Below are 23,614 nucleotides of genomic sequence, written 5' to 3' on the forward strand. Positions count from 1 at the left end.
GTGGGCGTGGTGTCCCCATCCTGGGCACGTCCCCTTCATTGTAGGCATGTCCTACCCACTGTGGGAGTGTCCCCATCACAGTGGGCGTGTCCTCATCACAGTGGGCGTGTCCCCATCACAGTGGGCGTGTCCCCTTCATTGTAGGCGTGTCCCCATCGCAGTAGGCGTGTCCCCCTCATGGTGGGCGTGTCTCCCTCACTGTAGACATGTCCCCGTAATTGTGGGCGTGTCCTCCCTACAGTGGGCGTGTCCCCCTCATTATGAGCATGTCGCCATCACAGTGGGCGTGTCCCTCCCATTGTGGGCGTGTCCCCATCACAGTGGGCGTGTCCCCACCACAGTGGGCGTGTCCCCATAACAGTGGGCGTGTCCCTCCGCGCCTGCGCTCCCCCTCCCTCCTCCCTCCTCCTCCTCCTCCTCCTCCTCCTCCTCCTCCTCCCGCCGCGCCGGCATGCGGCACCCTCCATCCCCTCTCCCTCCCCTCACCCCCTCCTCCTCCTCCTCCTCCTCTCTTCACTCTCACCCCCTCCTCCTCCTCCTCCTCCTCCTCCTCCTGTCGCGACTATCGCCATGGGCTGGCAAGCCGAGCGCGACAAGGTGGTGATCAACGTCGGCGGCGTTCGCCACGAGACGTACCGCAGCACGCTGCAGACGCTGCCCGGCACTCGCCTGGCCGGCCTGGCCGAGCCGGGAGCCGCCGCCCGCTTCGACTACGATGCCGGGGCTGGCGAGTTCTTCTTCGATCGCCACCCGGCCGTATTCGCCTATGTGCTCAATTACTACCGCACGGGCAAGCTGCACTGCCCGGCCGACGTGTGCGGCCCGCTGTTCGAGGAGGAGCTCGCCTTCTGGGGCATCGACGAGACGGACGTGGAGGCTTGCTGCTGGATGAACTACCGGCAGCACCGCGACGCCGAGGAGGCGCTGGACAGCTTCGAGAGCCCCGAGGGACCCGGGCCGCCCGAGCCCGCCGAGCCCAAGCGGCTGTGCCTGGAGGAAGGGAGGCAGGCGAGCTGGTGGAGGAGGTGGAGGCCGAGGCTCTGGGCGCTCTTCGAGGATCCCTACTCGTCCCGCATGGCCAGGGTGAGGGGTTTGGGGGGGTTAAAGGGGTCCTAGGATGGGGTTTGGAGGGGTTTGAGGGGGATAAGAGGGTCTTAGGATGGAGTTTGGGGTGCTAGGATGGGGTTTGAGGGGGATAAAAGGGTCTTAGGATGGAGTTTGGGGTGCTAAGATGGGGTTTGAGGGGGATAAAAGGGTCTTAGGATGGAGTTTGGGGTGCTAGGATGGGGTTTGAGGGGGATAAAAGGTTCCTAGGATGGGTTTAGGATGGGTTTGAGGGGGATAAAAGGGTCCTAGGATGGGTTTAGGAGGGGTTTGAGGGGGATAAAAGGGTCCTAGGATGGGTTAGGGTGGTAGGATGGGGTTTAGGGGGGATAAAAGGGTCCTAGGATGCAGTTTAGGAGGGGTTTGGGGTGCTAGGATGGGATTTAGTGGGGATAAAAGGGTTATAGGATGGGGTTTGGGGTCCTAGGATGGGATTTAGGTGGGTTTGAAGGGGATAAAAGGGTCCTAGGATGGGGTTTAGGATAGGTTTGGGGGAGATAAAAGGGTCCTAGTTTGGGATGCGAGGATGCGGTTTAGGATGCTAGGATGCGGTTTAGGAAGGTTTGAAGGAGATAAAAGGGTCCTAGGATGGGGTTTGGGGTGCTAGGATGGGGTTTAGTGGGGATAAAAGGGTGGTAGGATGGGGTTGGGGTGCTAGGATGGGGTTTAGGATAGGTTTGAGGGGGATAAAAGGGTGCTAGGATGCAGTTTAGGAGGGCTTTGGGGTGCTAGGATGCAGTTTTGGAGGGTTTGAAGGAGATAAAAGGGTCCTAGGATGGGTTTGAGGGGATAAAAGGGTCCTAGGATGGGGTTAAGGGTGCTAGGATGGGGTTTAGGAGGGTTTTGAGGGGGATAAAAGGGTCCTAGGATGGGGTTTGGGATGCTAGGATGCAGTTTAGGAGGGGTTTGAGGGGGATAAAAGGGTCCTAGGATGGGGTTTGGGGTGGTAGGATGGGGTTTACGAGGGGTTTGGGGTGCTAGGATGGAGTTTGAGGGGATAAAAGGGTCGTAGGATGGGATTAGGAGTGCTAGAATGCAGTTTAGGAGGGTTTTGACGGGGATAAAAGGGTGGTAGGATGGAGTTTGGGATGCTAGGATGGGGTTTAGGAAGGTTTGAAGGAGATAAAAGGGTCGTAGAATGGGGTTTAGGGATGCTAGGATGGGGTTTGGGGGGGATAAAAGGGTCTTAGGATGGGGTTTGGGGTGCTAGGATGGGGTTTAGTGAGGATAAAAGGGGTGCTAGGATGCATTTTAGGAGGGTTTGAGGGGGATAAAAGGATTGCAGGATGGGTTTCGGAGGGTTTGGTGGGGAATAAAAGGGTCTTAGGATGGGTTTAGAGGTGCCAGGATGCGGTTTGGGAGGGTTTGAGGGGGATAAAAGGGTTGTAGGATGGAGTTTGGGGTGCTGGGATGGGGTTTAGGAGGGATTTGGGGGAATAAAAGGGTCGTAGGATGGAATTTAGGAGGGTTTGAGGGAGATAAAAGGGTCGTGGGATGGAGTTAGGGGTGGCAGGATGAGGTTTAGGATGGATTTGGGGTGCTAGGATGCAGTTTAGTGGGAATAAAACGGTTGTAGGATGAGTTTGGGGTGCTGGGATGCAGTTTAGGAGGGGTTTGGGATGCTAGGATGCGGTTTTGGAGGGTTTGAGGGAGATAAAAGGGTCGTAGGATGGGTTTGGGGTGCTAGGATGCGGTTTAGGGTGCTGAGATGCAGTTTTGGAGGGTTTTGAGGGAGACAAAAGGGTCCTAGGATGGGGTTTGGGGTGCTAGGATGGGTTTTGGGGTGCTAGGATGCAGTTTTGGAGGGTTTGAAGGGGATAAAAGGATTGTAGGATGGATTTAGGAGGGTTTGGGGTGCTAGGATGGGTTTAGGATGGTTCTGAAGGAGATAAAAGGGTCGTAGGATGGGTTTGGGGTGCTAGGATGCAGTTTAGGATGGGTTTGAGGGGATAAAAGGATTGTAGGATGAGTTTAGGATGGTTTTGGGGTGCTAGGATGGGGTTTGGGGGTGATAAAAGGGTTGTAGGATGGAGTTTAGGATGGGTTTGGGGTGCTAGGATGCAGTTTAGGATGGTTTGGGGGGTAAAAGGGGCTCTGAGGGGGACTAGGGGAAGGCTGAGGGCCCTAAATGAATATTTAGGATATCTCTGATATTCTAAAGGACCCTAAATGAATATTTGGAGCATCTCTGATATTCTAAAGGACCCTAAATGAGTATTTAGGGCATCTCTGAGACCCTAAATGAATTTTTTGGGGCGTCTCTGAGACCCTAACTGAATTTTTTGGGCATCTCTGAGGGTGTCTTGGGCTGTGAGGAGGTTTAGAGAGATCCTAAAGGGGTTTAGAGAGATCCTAAAGGGGTTTAGGGGATCTTTGAGGGGTTTTTTGGGGGATTTGAGGAGGTTTAGGGCATTTCTGAGGGGTTATGGGGGGATTTGAGGGATTTAGGGCATCTCTGAGGGTTTTTTTTGGGGGATTTGAGGAGGTTTAGGGCATCTCTGAGGGGTTTAGGGCATCTCTGAGGGTTTTTTTTTGGGGGGATTTGAGGAGGTTTAGGGCATCTCTGAGGATTTTTGGGCATCTCTGAGGGATTTTAGGGGATTTCTGAGGGGTTTTAGGACATTTCTGAGGGGTTTTAGGGTATCTCTGAAGGGTTTTAGGGTACCTCTGAGGGATTTTAAGGTATCTCTGAGGGTTTTAGGACATTTCTGAGGAGTTTTAGGGGATTTCTGAGGGGTTTTAGGACATTCCTGAGGGTTTTAGGGCATCTCTGAGGGGTTTCTGGGGGTCTGCAAGGAGGCCAGGGAGTCTTTGTGGGGTTTTAGGGTATCTCTGAGGGGTTTTAGGGGATTTTTGAGGGAGTTTTAGGGCATCTCTGAAGGGTTTTAGGGGATTTCTGAGGGTTTTAGGGCATCTTTGAGTGATTTTAGGGCATCTCTGAAGGGTTTTAGGACATCTCAGAGGGTTTTTGGGGGTCTGCAATGAGGCCGGGGGGGGATTTGAGGGGTTTTAGGACATTTCTGAGGGATTTTAAGGGATTTCTGAGGGATTTTTGGGAGCTCTGAGGGATTTTTGGGAGCTCTGAGGGGTTTTTGGGGCATCTCTGAAGGGGTTTTAGGACATTTCTGAGGATTTTAGGGCATCTCTGAAGGGTTTTAGGACATCTTTGAGGGATTTTAAGGTATTTCTGAGGGGTTTTAGGGGATTTCTGAGGAGTTTTATGGCATTTCTGAGGGATTTTAGGGCATCTCTGAAGGGTTTTAGGACATTTCTGAGGGTTTTAGGACATCTCTGAGGATTTTAGGGGATTTCTGAGGGGTTTTTGGGAGCTCTGAGGGTTTTAGGGCATTTCTGAGGTTTTTTTTTGGGATTTCTGAGGGGTTTTTGGGAGCTCTGAGGGTTTTAGGGCATTTCTGAGGTTTTTTTTTGGGATTTCTGAGGGGTTTTTGGGATCTCCGAGGGGTTTTTGGGGCTCTGAGAAGCTTTAGGACATTCCAGAGAGGAGCTGAGGATGTCTGAGGCAGTTCAGGACATCCCTGAGGGAGTTTAGGGGATGTTAAAGTGACTTTTTTGGGGGTTTTTTGAACAGGGTTTGGGGGACTTTAAATGGATTAAAGGGGTCTGTAGGGGGATTTAGGGCTTTTTTGAGGGGTTTAGGGCATTTTGAGGTGTTTTAGGGCATTTTTGAGGCGATTTAGGGCTTTTTTTAGGGGTTTTAGGGAATTTTTGAGGTGTTTTGGGGCATTTTTGAGGTATTTTAGGGCATTTTGAGGTGTTTTAGGGCATTTTGAGGCGTTTTAGGGCATTTTTGAGGCGTTTTGGGGCATTTTTGAGGCGTTTTAGGGCATTTTGAGGGGTTTTAGGGCATTTTTGAGGCGATTTGGTGCATTTTTGAGGCGTTTTAGGGCATTTTGAGGCGTTTTAGGGCATTTTTGAGGCGTTTTGGGGCATTTTGAGGTGTTTTAGGGCATTTTTGAGGGGATTTAGGGGGTTTTAGGATGTCTTGAGGGTCTCTGAGTGGATTTTGGGGTCGTTTTGGAGTCTCCGAGGAGGTTTTGGGGTCTCCGAGTGGGATTTGGGGTCTCTGAATGAGTTTTGGGGTCGCTTTGGGGTCTCTGAGGGACTTTAGGGGTCTCTGAGTGAGTTTTGGGGTCTCTGAGAGAGTTTTGGGGTCGTTTTGGGGTCTCTGAGTGAATTTTGGGGTCTCTGAGGAGGTTTTGGGGTCTCTGAGTGAGGTTTGGGGTCTCTGAGTGAGTTTTGGGGTCTCTGAGTGAATTTTGGGGTCTCTGAGTGAGTTTTGGGGTCGTTTTGGGGTCTCTGAGTGGCTCAGGAGCACCGCAGGACGGTTTGGGGACACTTTGGGGACATCGGGGGGGTGGCTTTGAGTGACACGGGGACATCGCGGGGGGGGGACACGGGATGGGGGGAGGGGGGCTCCATCCTGCCTGCCTGTCCCCCCATGTCCCCTAATGTCCCCCTGATGTCCCCTAATGTCCCCCTAATGTCCCCTAATATCCCCCTAATGTCCCCTAATGTCCCCCCAGTGTCCCCCAATGTCCCCCTACTGTCCCTTAATTTCCCCTAATGTCCCCCTGCTGTCCCCTGCTGTCCCCCAATGTCCCCCAATGTCCCTTAATGACCCCCTAACGTCCCCTGCTGTCCCCTGATGTCCCCCAATGTCCCCCTAATATCCCCCCAGTGTCCCCTAATGTCCCCTGATGTCCCCCAATGTCCCTCTAATGTCCCTTAATGTCCCCTAATGTTCCTCTAATGTCTCCCAATGTCCCCCCGCTGTCCCCCCGGTGTCGCCGCGGTGTCCCCAAGCCCGCTGGCGGTGTCCCCAAGCCCGCTGGCGGTGTCCCCGCTGTCCCCCCGCAGCCCTGGCCTCGATCCTGCCGCAGCGGGCCGGGGGGGGGAGGGGAGGGGGGGGAGACCGCAGTGCGGTGCCACCTCCCCCCCCGGCCTGGCCTGCGTCCCCTCCCCCCCCCGAGTGTCACCAAACCCCCCCGAGTGTCACCAAACCCCCCCGGATTGTCACCAACCCCCCTGAGTGTACCCAACCCCCCGCCTGGCCTAAATCGCTCCCCCCGATTGTCCCCAAACCCCCCAGTGTCACCAAACCCCCGATTGTCCCCAACCCCGCTTGGCCTAGATCCCGTGTGTCCCAACCCCCCAATTGTCCCCAACCCCTCCGATTGTCCCCAACCCCCCTCCTGGCCTAGATCCCCCGAGTGTCCCCAAACCCCCCGCTGTCCCTCGTGTCCCCCGGTTGTCCCCAACCCCTCGATTGTCACCAACCCCCGGTGTCCCCAACCCCGCCTGGCCTAAATCGCTCCCCCGCTGTGTCCACAACCTCCGTCGTGTCCACCAAACCCCCCGATTGTCCCCAACCCCTCGATTGTCCCCGACCCTCAGTGGCCCCAAACCCCCCCTTATGTCCCCCGATTGTCCTAACTCCCCCGAGTGTCACCAACCCCCGCCTGGCCTACATCGTGTCCCCCCGCTCGCCGTGTCCCCAAACCCCTCCGAATGTCCCCAACCCCCCGATTGTCCCCAAAGCCCTGCCTGGCCTAGATCCCCCCATTGTCCCCAGCCCCCCAGCCCGGCCTACACCCCCCGTAGTCCTTTGTGTCCCCCGATTGTCACCAAACCCCTGCTTAGCCTAGATTCCCCCGCCGTGTCCCCAACCCCGATTGTCCCCAAACCCCTGATTGTCCCAAACCCCTGATTGTCCCCAAACCCTCCACCGTGTCACCAAACCCCCAATTGTCCCCACTCCCCCACTGTGTCCCCAAACCCCCGCTGTCTCTTGTGTCCCCTGTTGTCCCCAACCCCCTCGATTGTCCCCAACCCCCCGCCTGGCCTAGATTCCCCCCGAGTGTCCCCAAGCCCCCGCCATGTCCTCAAACCCCCGGTTGTCCCCAACCCCCGATTGTCCCCAAACCTCCCCATTGTCCCCAAACCCCTCGCCATGTCCCCAACCCTCCGCCGTGTCCCCAACCCCCCAATTGTCCCCAACTCCCCGATTGTCCCCAAACCCCCTGCTCCGTGTCCCCAACCCCCTCGGATTGTCCCCAACCCCCCCTTGTCCCCGCCCCCAATTGTCCCCAACCCCCCAATTGTCCCCAAACCCCCGATTGTCCCCAACCCCCTGCTCCATGTCCCCAACCCCCGATTGTCACCAACCCCCAGATTGTCCCCAACCCCCCACTGTCCCCAAGCCCCCAGATTGTCCCCAACCCCCGATTGTCCCAACCCCCTATTGTCCCCAACCCCCTGTCGTGTCCCCAAACCCCCGATTGTCCCCCAACCACCTGATTGTCCCCAACCCCCGATTGTCCCCAAACCCCCCGGATTGTCCCCAACCCCCCGGATTGTCCCCAACCCCCCAGATTGTCCCCAACCCCCTGCTCCATGTCCCCAACCCCTGGATTGTCCCAAACCCCCTGATTGGTCCCCAACCCCCAGATTGTCCCCAACCCCTCCTGGCCTAGATCCCTCCGCCCCCGTGTCCCCTGTGTCCCCCGATGTCCCCAAATCTCTCCCCTCCCCACCCGATGGCCTCAATACCGTGCTGTCCCCTCCCGGTGTCCCCAAAACCTCCTGTCCCCTGGGCTTTGTCACTGCAGCTGTCCCCCGGGTGTCCCCACGTGTCCCCAAGCCTCCGGGTGCCCCACAAAGTGTCCCCAATGCTCTGTGTCACCCACAAAGTGTCCCCAATGCTCTGTGTCACCCACAAAGTGTCCCCAACCCCCCCAAAGTGTCCCCAAGCCTCTGTGTCACCCACAAAGTGTCCCCAATCTCCCCAGGTGTCCCCCAAGTGTCCCCCTGTGTCCCCAACCCTCCCAAATGTGTCCCCAACCAACCACCCCAGGTGTCCCCCAAGTGTCCCCAATCCTCTGTGTCCCCCACAACGTGTCCCCAATCCCCCAGGTGTCCCCCAGGTGTCCCCAACAAAGTGTCCCCAACCCTCTGTGTCCCCCCATGTCCCCAACCCACCAGGTGTCCCCCCCGTGTCCCCAACCCTCCCACAAAGTGTCCCCAACCCCTCCCACAAGTGTCCCCAACCCCCAGGTGTCCCCCAAGTGTCCCCAAACCTCTGTGTCACCCACAAAGTGTCCCCAAGCCTCCCCATGTCGCCCAGTGTCCCCAACCCTCCCAAACGTGTCCCCAACCCCACCATGTCCCCAAACCCTCTGTGTCACCCACAAAGTGTCCCCAACACCCCCAGGTGTCCCACAGCATGTCCCCAGCCCTCCCCAGCATGTCCCCAACCCCCTAGATGTCCCTCCATGTCCCACAAAGTGTCCCAACCCTCTGTGTCCCCCATGTCCCCACAGCATGTCCCCAACACCCCCAGGTGTCCCCCAAGTGTCCCCAACCCTCTGTGTGCCCCACAAAGTGTCCCCAACACCCCAAGTGTCCTTCCATGTCCCCAACCCTCCCACAAAGTGTCCCCAACCCCCCATGTCCCCAAACCCTCCGTGTCACCCACAAAGTGTCCCCAACACCCCAAGTGTCCTTCCATGTCCCCAACCCTCCCAAATGTGTCCCCAAGCCCCCCAGGTGTCCCCCTGTGCCCCCAATGTCCCCAACCCTCCCAAACGTGTCCCCAACGCCCCCATGTCCCCAAACCCTCCGTGTCCCTGTGTCCCCACATGTCCCCAAAACCCCCCTGTTTTGTGTCCCCCAGTGTCCCCCCATGTCCCCAAGTGTCTCCAAATGTCCCCCATGTCCCCAACTCCCCCCTCCAGTGTCCCCCCCATGTCCCTCTGTCCCCTCATTTGGTGTCCCCAAGTGTCCCCCCAGGATTATTTGGGGTTTCAGGGGAATTTGGGGACATCAGAAAATGGGATTTTTGGATTCTTCCCCCATTATCCTATGGGGTTTCAGTGTTTTTGGGGTCAGAAATTGGGATTTTTGGGTTCCTCCCCCATTATTCTGTAGGTTTTCAATGTTTTTTGGGGTAAAAAAATGGGATTTTTGGGTTTTCCCATTATGCTATGGGGTTTCAATGTTTTTTGGGGTCAAAAAATGGCATTTTTGGGTTCTTCCCCCATTATCCTATAGGTTTTCAGTGGTTTTGGGGTCAGAAATTGGGATTTTTGGGTTCTTCCCCCATTATTCCATAGGGTTTGAGTGTTTTTGGGGTAAAAAATTGGGATTTTTGGGTTCTTCCCCCATTATTCTATAGGATTTCAATGTTTTTTGGGGTCAGAAAATGGGATTTTTTGATTCCTCTCCCATTATCCTATAGGGTTGAGTGGTTTTGAGGAGTTTAGTGGATTTTGGGGGAATTTTTGGGGGAGTTTTGGGGTGGTTTGGTGGATTTTTGGGGTGTTTGTGGACAGTTTGGCCATTTTGGGGTTGGAATTCGGAGGATTTTTGGAGGGACTCTGGATTTTGGGGAGTTTTGGGGTCACAGGTGGATTCAGGGAGTGGTTTTGGTGTATTTTTGGGGGAGTTTGGTGTATTTTTTTGGGATTTTGGGGTTTTTTGGGGGAGTTTGAGGGATTTTGGGGTCATAGGTGGATTTGGGGAGTGATTTTGGTGCATTTTATGGGGATTTTGGTGTATTTTATGGCAAATTTTGGGGTTTTTTGGGAGCATAAGTGGATTTGAGGAGTGGTTTTGGTGTATTTTTGGGGGATTTTGGGGTCATTGATGGATTTGAGGAGTGGTTTTGGTGTATTTTTTGGGGAGTTTGGATGTATTTTTTAAGGATTTTGGGAATTTTTGGGGTCATAGATGGATTTGGGGATTAATTTTGGTGTATTTTACGGGGATTTTGGGGTTTTTTTTGGGGCATAAGTGCATTTGGGGAGTGGTTTCAGTGTATTTTATGGGGATTTTGGGGGTTTTTGGGGTCACAGGTAGATTTGGGGAGAGTTTTTGGTGTATTTTTTGGGGAGTTTGGATGTATTTTTCGAGGATTTTGGGAAATTTTGGGGGCATAGATGGATTTGGGGGAGTGATTTTGGTGTATTTCATGGGGATTTTGGTGTATTTTGGTGGCACTGTTGGATTTGGGGTGGTTTTGGTGTATTTTATGGGGATTTTGGGGCCATAGGTGGATTTGGGGAGTGATTTTGGTGTATTTTATGGGGATTTTGGGGTTTTTTTGGGGCATTAGTGCATTTGGGGAGTGGTTTTGGTGCATTTTATGGGGAGTTTTAGTGGTTTTTTGGGGGATTTTGGGGTCACAGGTAGATTTGGGGAGTATTTTTGGTGCATTTTATGTGGATTTTGGTGTATTTTGTGGGGATTTTGGGTGCTTTTGGGAGCACAGTGGATTTGGGGAGAGTTTTTGGTGCATTTTATGGGGATTTTGGGGGTTTTTGGGGACATAGGCAGATTTGGGGATAGGTTTTGGTGCATTTTATGGGGATTTTAGGGGCACAGGTGGATTTAGGGGACAGTTTTGGTGTAGTTTGTGGGGATTTTGGGGGCAAAGGTGGATTTGGGGAGAGTTTTTGATGTATTTTACGGGGATTTTGTGTATTTCATGGGGAGTTTGAGGGAATTTGGGGTCATAGGTGGATCTGGGAAGTGGTTTTGGGTCATTGATGGATTTGGGGAGTGGTTTTGGTGTATTTTACAGGGATTTTGGGGTCATAGATGGATTTGGGGAGTGTTGTTGGTGCATTTTATGGGGATTTTGGGGGTACAGGTGGATTTGGGGTATTTTTGGTGTATTTTATGGGGATTTTTGGGTTCATAGGTGCATTTGGGGTGTTTTTGGTGCATTTTATGGGCATTTTTGGGGTCATAGGTGGATTTGGAGAGTGCTTTTGGGTCGTAAGTGGATTTGGGGAATGGTTTTGGCATATTTTATGGGGAGTTTGAGGGATTTTGGGTAATCGGTGGGTTTGGGGAGCGTTTTTGGTGTATTTTATGGGGGTTTTGGGGTCATTGATGGATTTGGGGACTGGTTTTGGTGTATTTTGTGGGGATTTTGGTGCATATTTTGTGGGGATTTTGAGGGTTTTAGGGGCACAGGTGGATTTGGGGAGTGATTTTCTTATATTTCACGGCGGTTTTGGCGTATTTTGGCGGCACTGATGGATTTGGGGAGCGCTTTTGTCATATTTTATGGGGACTTTTGGGGGCACAGGTGGATTTGGGGAGTGTTTTGGTGCATTTTATGGGGATTTTGGGGTCATAGGTGGATGTAGGGAGAGTTTTTGGTGTATTTTACGGGGATTTGGGGGTTTTTTGGTGGCATTAATGGACTTGGGGAGTGTTTTTGGTCTATTTTGTGGGGATTTTAGTTTATTTTATGGGGAGTTTTGGGGTTTTTGGGACCATAGATGGATTTGGGGAGAGTTTTTGGTGTAATTTATGGGGATTTTGGTGCATTTTGGGGGATTTGGGTTTTTTTTTGGGGGGCATTAATGGATCTGGGGATTAATTTTGTTATACTTCACGGCAATTTTGGCGTATTTTGGTGTCACTGACGGATTTGGGGACTGTTTTTAACCCATTTTACGGCAATTTCGTGACTTTTCACCACTCTCCCCCTAACCTCTCCCCACCCCACCCCACCACCAGTACGTCGCCTTCGCCTCGCTCTTCTTCATCCTCATCTCCATCACCACCTTCTGCCTGGAGACCCACGAGGCCTTCAACCGCGTCATCAACAAGACCGAGACGGTGACCACGGGCAACGAGACGGGCACGCAGGTGGCCGTGGAGGTGGAGACGGAGCCCTTCCTCACCTACGTGGAGGGGCTGTGCGTGGTGTGGTTCACCTTCGAGTTCCTCATGCGCGTCAGCTTCTGCCCGGACAAGCGCGACTTCATCAAGAGCAGCCTCAACATCATCGACTTCGTGGCCATCCTGCCCTTCTACCTCGAGGTGGGGCTGCGGGGATTGTCCTCCAAGGCGGCCAAGGACGTTCTGGGGTTCCTGCGCGTGGTGCGCTTCGTCAGGATCCTGCGCATCTTCAAGCTGACGCGGCACTTCGTGGGGCTGCGGGTGTTGGGCCACACGCTGCGCGCCAGCACCAACGAGTTCCTGCTGCTCGTCATCTTCCTCGCCCTCGGCGTCCTCATCTTCGCCACCATGATCTACTACGCCGAGCGCATCGGCGCCGACCCCGACGACGTCACCGGCAGCCGCCACACCTACTTCAAGAACATCCCCATCGGCTTCTGGTGGGCCGTGGTCACCATGACCACGCTGGGTTACGGCGACATGTACCCCATGACGTGGTCGGGCATGCTGGTGGGCGCGCTGTGCGCCCTGGCCGGGGTGCTGACCATCGCCATGCCCGTGCCGGTCATCGTCAACAACTTCGGCATGTACTACTCGCTGGCCATGGCCAAGCAGAAGTTGCCCAAGAAGAAGAACAAACACATCCCCAGGCCGCCCCAGCCCGGCTCGCCCGGCTACGGCTCGCCCGGTTCCAACGCCCCCGGCAGTCCCCGCGCCACCCGCCGGCCGCCCGCCTGTCCCCTGGCCCAGGAGGAGGTGGTGGAGATCAACCGCGCCGGTGAGCGGGAGCCCCGGGATTTTTGGGGGGTTTGGGGTGGATTTGGGGGGTTTAGAGGGGGTTTGGGTGAGTTTTGGAGGTGTTTCGGGTGGATTTGGTGGGGATTTGGTGGGCTTTGGGGTGGATTTGGTGGGTTTTTGGGGGGTTTGGGGTGGATTTGGTGGGTTTTGGTGGGTTTTGGGTGGATTTGGGGTGGGGTTGGGAGAGTTTGGGTGAGTTTTGGAGGGGTTTGGGGTGAATTCAGTGGATTTTAGGGGAGTTTTGAGGGGTTTTGAGGGTTTTTGGGGGGTTTGGGGTGGATTTGGTGGGTTTTTAGGGGGTTGGGAGAGTTTATAGGGCGTTTGGGTGAGTTTTGGGGGTTTTTGGGGTGGATTTGGGATTTTGAGGGCTTTGGGGTGGGTTTGGGACAGTTTGGGGGAGTTAGGAGAGTTTATAGGGACTTTGGGTGAGTTTTGGGGTTTTGGGGTGGATTTGGGGTTTTTTTTGAGGGCTTTGGGGTGGGTTTGGGACAGTTTGGGGGAGTTAGGAGAGTTTATAGGGAGTTTGGGTGAGTTTTGGAGGAGGTTGGGGTGGATTTGGTGGGTTTTTGGGGGGTTTGGGGTGGAGTTGGGAGAGTTTGGGGGAGTTTTGGAGGGGTTTGGGGTGGGTCTGAGGGGTTTGGAGGGGTTTGGGGTGGGTTTGGAGGATTTTAGGGGGTTTGGTACAGTTTGGAAGGGTTTTTGGGGCTGGGAGGGGTTTGGGGTGAGTTTTGGAGGGGTTTGGGGTAGGTTTGGTGGAGTTTGGAAGGGTTTTGGGGAGTTCAGGGGTTTGGGGTGGATTTTAGGGGGTTTTGGGGGGGTTTGGAGTGGTTTGGGGTGAATTCAGTGGATTTTAGGGGAGATGGGGTAGTTTTGGAAGGGTTTTTGGTGGGTTTGGGGGGTTTTTGGGGAGTTAGGAGAGTTTATAGGGAGTTCGGGTGAGTTTTGGAGAGGTTTGGGGTTTTTTTGGGGGGTTTGGGGTAGGTTTGGTGGAATTTGGAAGGGTTTTGGGGAGTTTTGGAGTGGTTTGGGGTGAATTCAGTGGATTTTAGGGGAGTTTTGGAGGGGTTTGGGGGAGTTTTGGCGTTTTTCTGGGGGTTAGGAGAGTTTATAGGGAGTTTGGGTGAGTTTTGGAGGGTTTGGGGTGGGGTTGGGGGGTTTTTGGGGAGTTTTGGAGTGGTTTGGGGTGAGTTCAGTGGATTTTAGGGGAGTTTGGGTGAGTTTTGGGGGAGTTTGGGGTGAGTTCAGTGGATTTTAGGGGAGTTTGGAGAGTTTGTAGGGGTTTTTGGGGAGTTTTGGTGGGTTTTGGTGGGTTTGGGGAGTTTGGTGGGGGTTTGGGGTGAGTTTGGGGGTTTTGAGGGGTTAGGAGAGTTTATAGGGAATTCGGGTGAGTTTTGGAGGGGTTTGGGGTGGATTTGGTGGATTTTAGGGGAGTTTGGAGGGGATTTGGAGTGAGTTTGGGGTTTTTTTGTGGGTTTGGGACAGTTTGGGGGAGTTTTGGAGGGTTTTGGGTTAAGTTTGGTGGATTTTAGGGGAGTTTGGTGGGGGTTTGGAGTGAGTTTGGGGGTTTTGTGGGTTTGGGGTGAATTCGGTGGATTTTAGGGGGGCTAGGAGAGTTTATAGGGTTTTTTGGGGAGTTTTGGGTGGGTTTGGGGTGGGTTTGGAGGGTTTTTGGTGGGTTTGGGACAGTTTGGGGGAGTTTTGGAGGGTTTTGGGGTAAGTTTGGTGGATTTTAGGGGAGTTTGGTGAGGGTTTGGGGTGGGTTTGGCGGGTTTTGGGTGGGTTTGGGGTGAATTCAGTGGATTTTAGGGGGGTTAGGAGAGTTTATAGGGTTTTTTTGGGGAGTTTTGGAGGGTTTGGTGTGGGTTTGGAGGGTTTTTGGTGGGGTTGGGAGGGTTTGGGGGAGTTTTGGGGGCGTTTGGGGGAGTTCAGAGAGGGTTTGGGGGAGTTTGGGGCATTTTGTGGGGCAATTTTGGGCTATTTTGGGAAGAGACTTTGGGGTATTTTGAGGGGAATTTGGGGAATTTCGTGGGGCAATTTTGGGATATTTTATGGGGAGAATTTGTGGTATTTTAAGGAGTGAATTTGGGGCATTTTGTGGGGCAAATTTCGGATATTTTGAGGAGTGAATTTGGGGTATTTTGTGGGGAGAGTTTGGGGAATTTTGTGGGGCAATTTTGGGATATTTTGGGAAGAGACTTTGGGGTATTTTTAGGGGAATTTGGGGTATTTTATGGGGCAAGTTTGGGGTATTTTTGGGGAGAATTTGGGGTATTTTAAGGAGTGAATTTGGGGAATTTTGTGGGGCCATTTTGGGGTATTTTTAGGGGAATTTGGGGAATTTTATGGGGAGAGTTTGGGGTATTTTTAGGGGAATTTGGGGAATTTCGTGGGGCAAGTTTGGGATATTTTGAGGAGAATTTGGGGTATTTTTGGGAAGAGAGTTTGGGATATTTTGAGGAGTGAATTTGGGGTATTTTATGGGACAAGTTTGGGGTATTTTTAGGGGAATTTTGAGGGGAATTGGGGGTATTTTGAGGAGTGAATTTGGGGTATTTTTGGGGCACATTTTGGGTGAAGTTTTCTGTACTTTGGGGTCACTTTGGGATATTTTTATGGGAATTTTACCGTATTTTTGTGGGATTTCACCCAATTTTAACGGAAAATTGGGATAATTTCGGGGGTCTCACCCATTTCCGGGTTTCCCCCCCCCAAACATTTTTAACCCTTTCCCGCCCATTTTAAACTCTTTCCCGCCCATTTTTAACCCTTTTTTAAATCTTTCCCGCCCATTTTTAACCCTCTCCCAACCATTTTTAACCCTTTCCTGCCCATTTAAAACCCTTTCCCGCCTATTTTTAACCCTTTCCCCGACCATTTTCACCCCATTCCCCGCCCATTTTTAACCCTTTCCCACCCATTTTAACCCATTCTTAACCCTCTCCCTCCCATTTTTAACCCTTTCACCAATTTTTAACCCTTCCCCGCCCATTTTAACCCACTCCCTTCCCATTTTTAAACCATTTTTAATCCTTTCCTGCCCATTTTTAACTCTCTCCCACCCATTTTTAACTCTTCCCCACCCGTTTTAAACCCTTCCCCGCCCAATTTTAACCCTTTCCCACCAATTTTCAACCCTCTATTGCCCATTTTTAACCCTCTCCCACCCATTTTCAACTCTTCCCCACCCATTTTTAACCATTTCCCTCCCATTTTTTACCCTTGCCCGCCCACTTTTAACCCTTCCTGCCTGTTTTTAACCCTTTCCGTCCATTTTTAACCATTTCCCACCCATTTTTGACCCTTTCCCCATCTTTAACCCTCTCCTGTCCACTTTTAACCCTTTCCCCGCCCATTTTTAACCCTTTCCCTGTCCACTTTTAACTCTCCCACCCATTTTAACCCTTTCCCGCCTATTTTAACCCTTCCTGCCCATTTTTAACCCTTTCTCGCCCGTTTTTAACCCTTCCTGCGCATTTTTAACCCTTTCCCGCCCATTTTCAACCCTTCCTGCCCATTTTTAACTCTTCCCCACCCATTTTTAACCATTTCCTGCCCATTTTTAACCCTTTCCCGCCCATTTTTGACCCATTCCTGCCTGTTTTTAACCCTTTCCCACCAATTTTCAACCCTCTATGGCCCATTTTTAACTTTCCCGCCCATTTTCAACCCTTCCCCCATTTTTAACTCTTCCCCACCCATTTTTAACCATTTTCCTCCCATTTTTGACCCTTGCCCGCCCATTTTTAACTCTTTCCTGCCCATTTTTAACCCTCTCCCTCCCACTTTTTACCATTTCCCACCAATTTTTAACCCTCTCCCGCCTGTTTTTAACCCTTTCCCACCCGTTTTTAACCCTTTCCTGCCCATCTTAAACCCTCTCCCACCCATTCTTAACCCTTTCCCTCCCATTTTTAACCCTGTCCCGCCCATTTTTTAACCCTTTCCCCATCTAAACCCTCTCTCGCCCATTTTTAACCCTTTCCTGCCCGTTTTAACCCTTCCCCACCCATTTTTAACCCTTCCCTGACCGTTTTTAACCCTTCCCCGCCCGTTTCTAACTCTGTCCCGCCCATTTTTAACCCTCTCCCGCCCGTGTTTAACCCTCTCCCTCCCAGAATCGCGGCCCAACGGCGAGGCCGGCCGCGCGGCGCTGGCTCAGGAGGACTGTCCCCCCATCGACCAGCCGATGTCACCCGAGGAGCGCGGGGGGACGGCGCCCTCGGCCGGGGGGGGCTCGGCCGGGGGGGGCAGGGAGCGCTGCGGCCGCGACAGAGCGTGCTTCCTGCTGGGGCCCGACTACGCGCCTCCCCCCGAGGGGCCGCTGCGCAAAGGTGGGTCTGGGGGACCCCAAAAATCCTGGGGGGACACCCCAAAAACCTGGGGGGACACCCCAAAAATCCTGGGGGGGACAGTGACAGCCTGAGGGGGACAGTGACTGACCACCCTGGGGTGACAATGACTTCCCCCCCCGAGGGGCCACTGAGGAAAGGTGGGTCTGGGGGACCCAAAAACTGGGGGGGGCACCCCAAAAACCTGGGCGGGACACCCCAAAAATCCTGGGGGGGGACAGTGACATCCCTTGGGGCGACAGTGACATCCTGGGGGTGACAGTGACTGACCACCCTGGGGTGACAATGACCAACACACCCCCGAGGGGCTGCTGTGCAAAGATGGGTCTGGGGGACCCCAAAAAACCCCAAAAATCCTGGGGGGACACCCCAGAAATCCTGGGGGGACACCGACATCCTGGGGGGGTGACAGTGACTGACCCCTGGGGTGACAATGACTATTCCCCCTGGGGATGACAATGACCACCCTGGGGTGACAATGACTATTCCCCCTAGGGTTACCTCGACATCCTGGGGGTGACAATGACCACTCTGCGGTGACAGTGACTGACCACCCTGTGGTGACAATGACCTCCCCCAGGGGGTCACCCTGGATATCCTGGGGGTGACAATGACCACCCTGGGGGTGACAATGGCCTCCCTCTGGGGTGACAATGACCTCCCTGGGGTGACAGTGACTGACCACACCAGGGTGACAATGACCACCCTGGGCTGACAATGATCTCCCTGGGGTTACCCTGACATCCTGGGGGTGACAATGACCACTCTGCGGTGACAATCACCACCCTGGGGTGACGATGACCTCCACCAAGTGGTTACCCTGGATATCCTGGGGGTGACAATGACCACCCTGGGGGTGACAATGGCCTCCCTCTGGGGTGACAATGACCTCCCTGGGGTGACAATGACTATCCCCCCTGGGGTGACAATGACCACACTGGGGTGACAATGAACACCCTCTGGGGTTACTCTGCTAGCCTGGGGGTGACAGTGATCACCCTGCGGTGACAGTGACTGACTACCCTGGGGTGACAATGACCACACTGGGGTGACAGTGACCACCCTGGGGTTACCCTAATGACATCCCCCCTGGGGGGGACAATGACCACCCTGGGGTGACAGTGACCACCCACAGGTGACAATGACCTCCCTGGGGTCACCCTGATATCCTGGGGGTGACAATGACCACCCTGGGGTGACAATGACATCCCCCCTGGGGGTGACAATGACCACCCTGGGGTGACAATGACCACCCTGGGGTCACCCTGATATCCTGGAGGGTGACAATGACTGACCACCCTGGGGTGACAATGACCACCCTGGGGTCACCCTGATATCCTGGAGGGTGACAATGACGCCCCCCCATCCAACCCCCCCAACCCCCCCCCCGGGTGTCCCCAACCTCCCCCCAAAGTCACCCCAAACCCCCCCAGATGTCCCCACCCCCTGTCCCTCCCATCCTGCATGTCCCTCCCAGTCCCTCCCTCGCCCCAGACCGGTCACACTGGTGGCACTGGTGGCACTGGTGGCACTGGGGGCACTGGTGGCACTGGTGGCACTGGTGGCACTGGGGGCGCAGCTTGCAGACCCCCCGGCGCTGGGGGGCTCTGGGTGCCTCTTGCACACGCGCGTGCAAGGGGTGGGGGCTGGCTGGGGGCTCGGCCCGTGCCAGGGGGGTCACTGTCACCAGAGAGGTGTCCCCAGAGGTGTCTCTGTCCCCAGAGATGTCCCTAAAGAGGGACACTGTCCCCATAGGAGGGTCCCTGTCCCCAAAAGAGGGTCCCTGTCCCCATAGAGGTGTCCCCAGAGGTGTCCCCAGCCCCATAGAAGTGTCCCCATCCCCAGAGGTGTCCCCAGAGATGTCCCTGTCCTCAAAAGAGGGTCATCTGTCCCCATAGAGGTGTCCCCAGAGGTGTCCCCATCCCCATAGAGGTGTCCCCTGTCCCCAAAAGGGGGTCCCTGTCCCCATAGAGGTGTCCCCAGAGATGTCCCTGTCCCCATAGAGGTGTCCCTGTCCCCAAAAGGGGGTCATCTGTCCCCATAGAGGGTCACTGTCCCCATAGAGGTGTCCCTGAAGAGGGTCTCTGTCCCCATATAGGTGTCCCCAGAGGGTGTCCCCTGTCCCCACAGATGTCCCCAAATGGGGTCACTGTCCCCATAGATGTGTCCCTAAAGAGGGTCTCTGTTCCCATAGAGGTGTCCCAGTCCCCATAAGGGGTCCCTGTCCCTAAAAGAGGGTCCCTGTCCCCATAGAGATGTCCCCAGAGGTGTCCCCATCCCCATAGAGGTGTCCCCTGTCCCCTAAAGAGGGTCTCTGTCCCATGAAGGGTTCCTGTCCCCAAAGAGGTGTCCCCATAGGGATGTCCCTGTCCCCAGATGTGTCCCTAAAGAGTGTCATTGTCCCCATAGAGGGTCACTGTCCCCATAGAGGTGTCGCTAAAGAGGGTCCCTGTCCCCATAGAAGGTCTCTGTCCCCAAAAGGGGTCCCTGTCCCCATGGAGGTGTCCCCAGAGGTGTCCCCAGCCCCATAGAAGTGTCCCCATCCCCAGAGGTGTCCCTAAAGAGGGTCTCTGTCCCCAGAGGTGTCCCCAAGGTGTCCCCTGTCCCCACAAGGGTATCCCCAGCCCCATAGAAGTGTCCCCAGAGGTGTCCCCAGCCCCACAGAGATGTCCCCATAGAGGTGTCCCTGTCCCCACAGATGTCCCCAGAGGCTGTCCCTGTCACCACAAGGGTGTCCCTGTCCCCACAGATGTCCCCATGGAGATGTCCCTGTCCCCACAAGGCTGTCCCCATCCCCATAGAGATGTCCCCAGAGGTGTCCTCTGTCCCCATGGGTCTCCCCACAATGGTGTCCCTGTAGCCACCGATGTCCCCAGAGGTGTCCCCTGCCCCATAAAGATGTCCCCAAGGTGTCCCCGCCCCGGGGTGACCCCAGTGGTGTCCCCTGTCCCCATAGAGGTGTCCCCAAGATGTCCCCTGTCCCCAGAGGTGTCCCCAGAGGTGTCCCCAGAGGTGTCCCCTGCCCCATAAAGATGTCCCCATCCCCATAGAGGTGTCCCCAAGGTGTCCCTGTCCCCAGAGATGTCCCCAGAGATGTCCCCAGAGGTGTCCCCAGAGGTGTCCCCTGTCTCCACAAGGCTGTCCCCTGTCCCCAGAGGTGTCCCCAGCCCCATAGAAGTGTCCCCAGAGATGTCCCCAGAGGTGTCCCCAGCCCCACAAAGATATCCCCAGAGGTGTCCCCTGCCCTATAAAGATGTCCCCAAGGTGTCCCCAAGGTGTCCCCGCCCCGGGGTGACCCCAGTGGTGTCCCCTGTCCCCATAGAGGTGTCCCCAAGGTGTCCCCGCCCCGGGGTGACCCCTGCCCTCTCCCCTTCTGTCCCCAGCGCTCGTCACCGCCTGAGACCCCCGATGGCGCCGCAGGTCAGCCGGCAGGGGGCGCCCTCGCCCTGACCACGCCCCCTGCCCCAAACCCCGCCCACCGGCTCTGGCCACGCCCACTCCGCACCGCTGCGCATGCGCAATGCCCTCGCTGCTTCCCCGGGGGGGTTGGGGAGGGGGCGACACGGGGGAGCCCAAAAAACGGCTGGGAAACCCCAAAAAATCCCCAACAAACAGCTGGGAAACCCCAAAACATCCCAAAAAACAGCTGGGAAACCCCAAAAATAGCTGAGAAACCCCAAAAACGGCTGGGAAACCCCAAAAAACGGCTGGGAAACCCCAAAAACAGCTGGGAAACCCCAAAACCAGCTGGGAAACCCCAAAAATAGCTGAGAAACCCCAAAAATGGCTGGGAAACCCCCAAAAATCCCCAAATCCAGCTGGGAAACCACAAAAAATCCCCAAAAAACAGCTGAGAAACCCCAAAAAATGGCTGAGAAACCCCAAAAAATGGCTGGGAAACCCCCAAAAAATCCCCCAAAACGGCTGGAAACCCCAAAAAACGTCTGGGAAACCCCAAAAACAGCTGGGAAACCCCAAAAACCAGCTGGGAAACCCCAAAAAACGGCTGGGAAACCCCAAAAAATCCCCAGAAACAGCTGGGAAACCCCAAAAAACAGCTGGAAACCCCAAAAACAGCTGGGAAACCCCAAAAAAATCCACAAAAACAGCTGGGAAACCCCAAATAACAGCTGGAAACCCCAAAAAACTAGATGGGAAATCCCAAAAACAGCTGAGAACCCCAAAAAACAGCTGGGAATTTCCCAAAAATCAGCTGGGAAACGCCAAAAAACCAGATGGGAATCCCAAAAAAACAGCTGGGAAACCCCAAAAAACGGCTGGGAAACGCTAAAAAACATCTGGGAATGCCCAAAAAATAGCTGGGAAACCCCAAAAAATAGCTGGGAATCCCCAAAACCAGCTGGGAGCACCCAAATAATAGCTGGAAATACCCAAAAACGGCTGGGAAACCCCCAAAAAATCCCCAAAAACAGCTGGGAAACCCCAAAAATAGCTGAGAAACTCCAAAAAATGGCTGGGAAACCCCAAAAGATCCCCAAAAACGGCTGAGAAACCCCAAAAAACAGCTGGAAATATCCCCAGAAACAGCTGGAAACCCCAAAAACCAGCTGGGAAACCCCAAAAAACAGCTGGAAATCCCAAAAAAAACAGCTGGAAATCCCAAAAAACAGCTGGAAATCCCAAAAAACAGCTGAGAAAACCCAAAAAAAGGCAGGGAATGTCCCAAAAACAGCTGGGAAACCCCAAAAAAACACTTGGGAAACCCCAAAAAACAGCTGGAAACACCAAAAAACGGCTGGGAATCCCCAAAAAACAGCTGGGAAACTCCAGAAACGGCTGGGAAACCCCAAAAATGGCTGGGAAACCCCAAAAAAACCAGCTGGGAATCCCAAAAAAACAGCTGGGAAATCCCAAAAATAGCTGAGAAAACCCTAAAAACAGCTGGAAACCCCAAAAACAGCTAGGAATGTCCCAAAAAACATCTGGAAATCCCCAAAAACCCCAGCTGGGAATCTCCAAAAAATCAGCTGGGAAACCCCAAAAAAACAGCTGGAAACACCCAAAATTTTTGGGGGAATCCCAAAATTTTTGTGGGGGGGTTCCCAAATTTTTGGGGAGGTGTCCAAATTTTGGGGAGGGGTCCCCCAAATCCCTGGAGGGTCCAATTGGGTTTCCCAGTTTTTGGGGTGTCCCAAATTTTTTGGGGGAGTGTCACCAAATCCCAAATTTTTGGGGGGTGGGGGGTGTTCCTGTCACATTTTGGGTTTTTTTGGGGTCCTAATTTTGGGGGGAAATGGGTCTGGGGGAGATTTTTGGGGTTCATCGGGGATTTTGGGGTCACAAAGGGGATTTTGGGGTGAAAAAGCAATTTTTGGGGTCACAAAGGGGATTTTTGGGATCACAACGGGATTTTTGGGGTCATGAGGGGATTTTGGGGTCACAAAGGGGTTTTTGGGTCTGGGGGGATTTTTGGTATCCCGAGGGGGATTTTTGGGGTCTGGAGGGAATTTTTGGGGTTCACCGAGGGGATTTTGGGTTCACAAAGGGGATTTTTGGTGTCCCAAGGGGGTTTTTGGGGTCCCGAGGGGATTTTTTGGGTTCACAAAGGGGATTTTGGGGTCTGGGGGGATTTTTAGGGTCCCGAGGGGTGTTTTTGGGGTCAAAATGGGATTTTTGGAGTCTGAGGGGTTTGGGGTCCCGAGGGGTTTTGGGGTCTGGGGGGATTTTTGGGGTCTGGGATTTTTTGGTCTGGGGGGTTTTGGGGTCCCGAGGGGGTTTGGGTCACAAAGGGGATTTTAGGGATTTTGGGGTCGAGGGGATTTTTGGGTTGGTCTGGGGGATTTTGGGGTCTGGGGTGGTTTTTGGGTCCCGAGGGGGTTTTTGGGGTCCCGAGAGGGTTTTTGGGGTCACAAAGGGGATTTTAGGGATTTTTGGGGGTCTGGGGGGATTTTTGGTGTCACAGGGGATTTTAGGGTTTTGGGGGTCCCGAGGGGTTTTTAGGGTCCCGAGGGGGTTTTTGGGGTCACAGTGGGATTTTTGGGATTTTTGGGGTCCCGAGGGGGATTTTTGGGGTCACAATGGGATTTTTGGGGTCCGGGGGATTTTTAGGGTCCCGAGGGGGTTTTTGGAGTCACAAAGGGGATTTTAGGGATTTTTGGGGTCCCGAGGGGATTTTGGGGTCTGGGGGTATTTTCGGGTCCCTGGGGGATTTTTAGGTTCCCTGAGGGGTATTTTAGGGTCGGGGGGTATTTTTGGCATCCCTGGGGGGATTTTTGGGGTCCCAAGGGGTATTTTTAGGGTCCCTGGGGGTATATTTGGGGTCCCTGGGGGTATATTTGGGGTCCCTGGGGGTTTTTGATGTCCCGAGGGGTATTTTAGGATCCCTGGGGGTATTTTAGGGTCCCTGGGGGTTTTTGATGTCCCGAGGGGTATTTTAGGATCCCTGGGGGTATTTTAGAGTCCCGAGCCCATCCCGGGTCTCTAACTCCCCCCTCCCCTCTCTCTCTCCCCCCAAAGGCTACGAGAAGTCGCGGAGCCTCAACAGCATCACGGGGGTCCGCGTCGCCCCCGCCGCCCCCCCCTTCGGCTCGCCCAGCCCCCCCCGGCGGCCTCGCTCCCCCATCCCCTCCATCCTCTGAGCGGGGGGAGGGGCGAGCCCCCCTCCCCCACCCCAAAAATGGGGGATT

At 54.2% G+C, this 23,614-nt stretch overlaps 1 protein-coding gene across 2 annotated transcripts; it reads left to right on the plus strand.

Moving 5' to 3' along the window:
• The first annotated feature begins 480 nt into the window (after window positions 1-480).
• LOC146422924 (voltage-gated potassium channel KCNC1-like) lies at window positions 481-23,612 on the plus strand. 2 transcript variants are annotated; one of them, XM_085045506.1, is made up of 5 exons: window positions 482-1,083; window positions 11,656-12,598; window positions 16,734-16,949; window positions 20,351-20,387; window positions 23,445-23,568. In XM_085045506.1, exons 1-4 carry the CDS (start codon window positions 571-573, stop codon window positions 20,365-20,367), a joined length of 1,689 nt encoding a protein of 562 aa, XP_084901632.1. In that variant the 5' UTR covers window positions 482-570; the 3' UTR covers window positions 20,368-20,387; window positions 23,445-23,568. The 2 variants fall into 2 exon arrangements, with proteins under 2 accessions (XP_084901631.1, XP_084901632.1); XM_085045505.1 differs by lacking the exon at window positions 20,351-20,387 and having other exon boundaries at window positions 481-1,083; window positions 23,445-23,612.
• The last annotated feature ends 2 nt before the right edge of the window (window positions 23,613-23,614 follow it).

This window comes from Lichenostomus cassidix, unplaced genomic scaffold, assembly GCF_008360975.1.
Source record: "Lichenostomus cassidix isolate B80296 unplaced genomic scaffold, HeHo_3.0 HiC_scaffold_38, whole genome shotgun sequence".
Lineage (NCBI taxonomy): Eukaryota > Metazoa > Chordata > Aves > Passeriformes > Meliphagidae > Lichenostomus > Lichenostomus cassidix.

Coding starts and splice junctions, on each gene's coding strand:
- LOC146422924 (XM_085045505.1), top strand. CDS start 571: ATGGGCTGGCAAGCCGAGCGCGACAAGGTGGTGATCAACGTCGGCGGC. Junction 1,084..11,655: donor ACTCGTCCCGCATGGCCAGG/GTGAGGGGTTTG, acceptor CCCCACCACCAG/TACGTCGCCTTCGCCTCGCT. Junction 16,950..23,444: donor CGAGGGGCCGCTGCGCAAAG/GTGGGTCTGGGG, acceptor CTCCCCCCAAAG/GCTACGAGAAGTCGCGGAGC.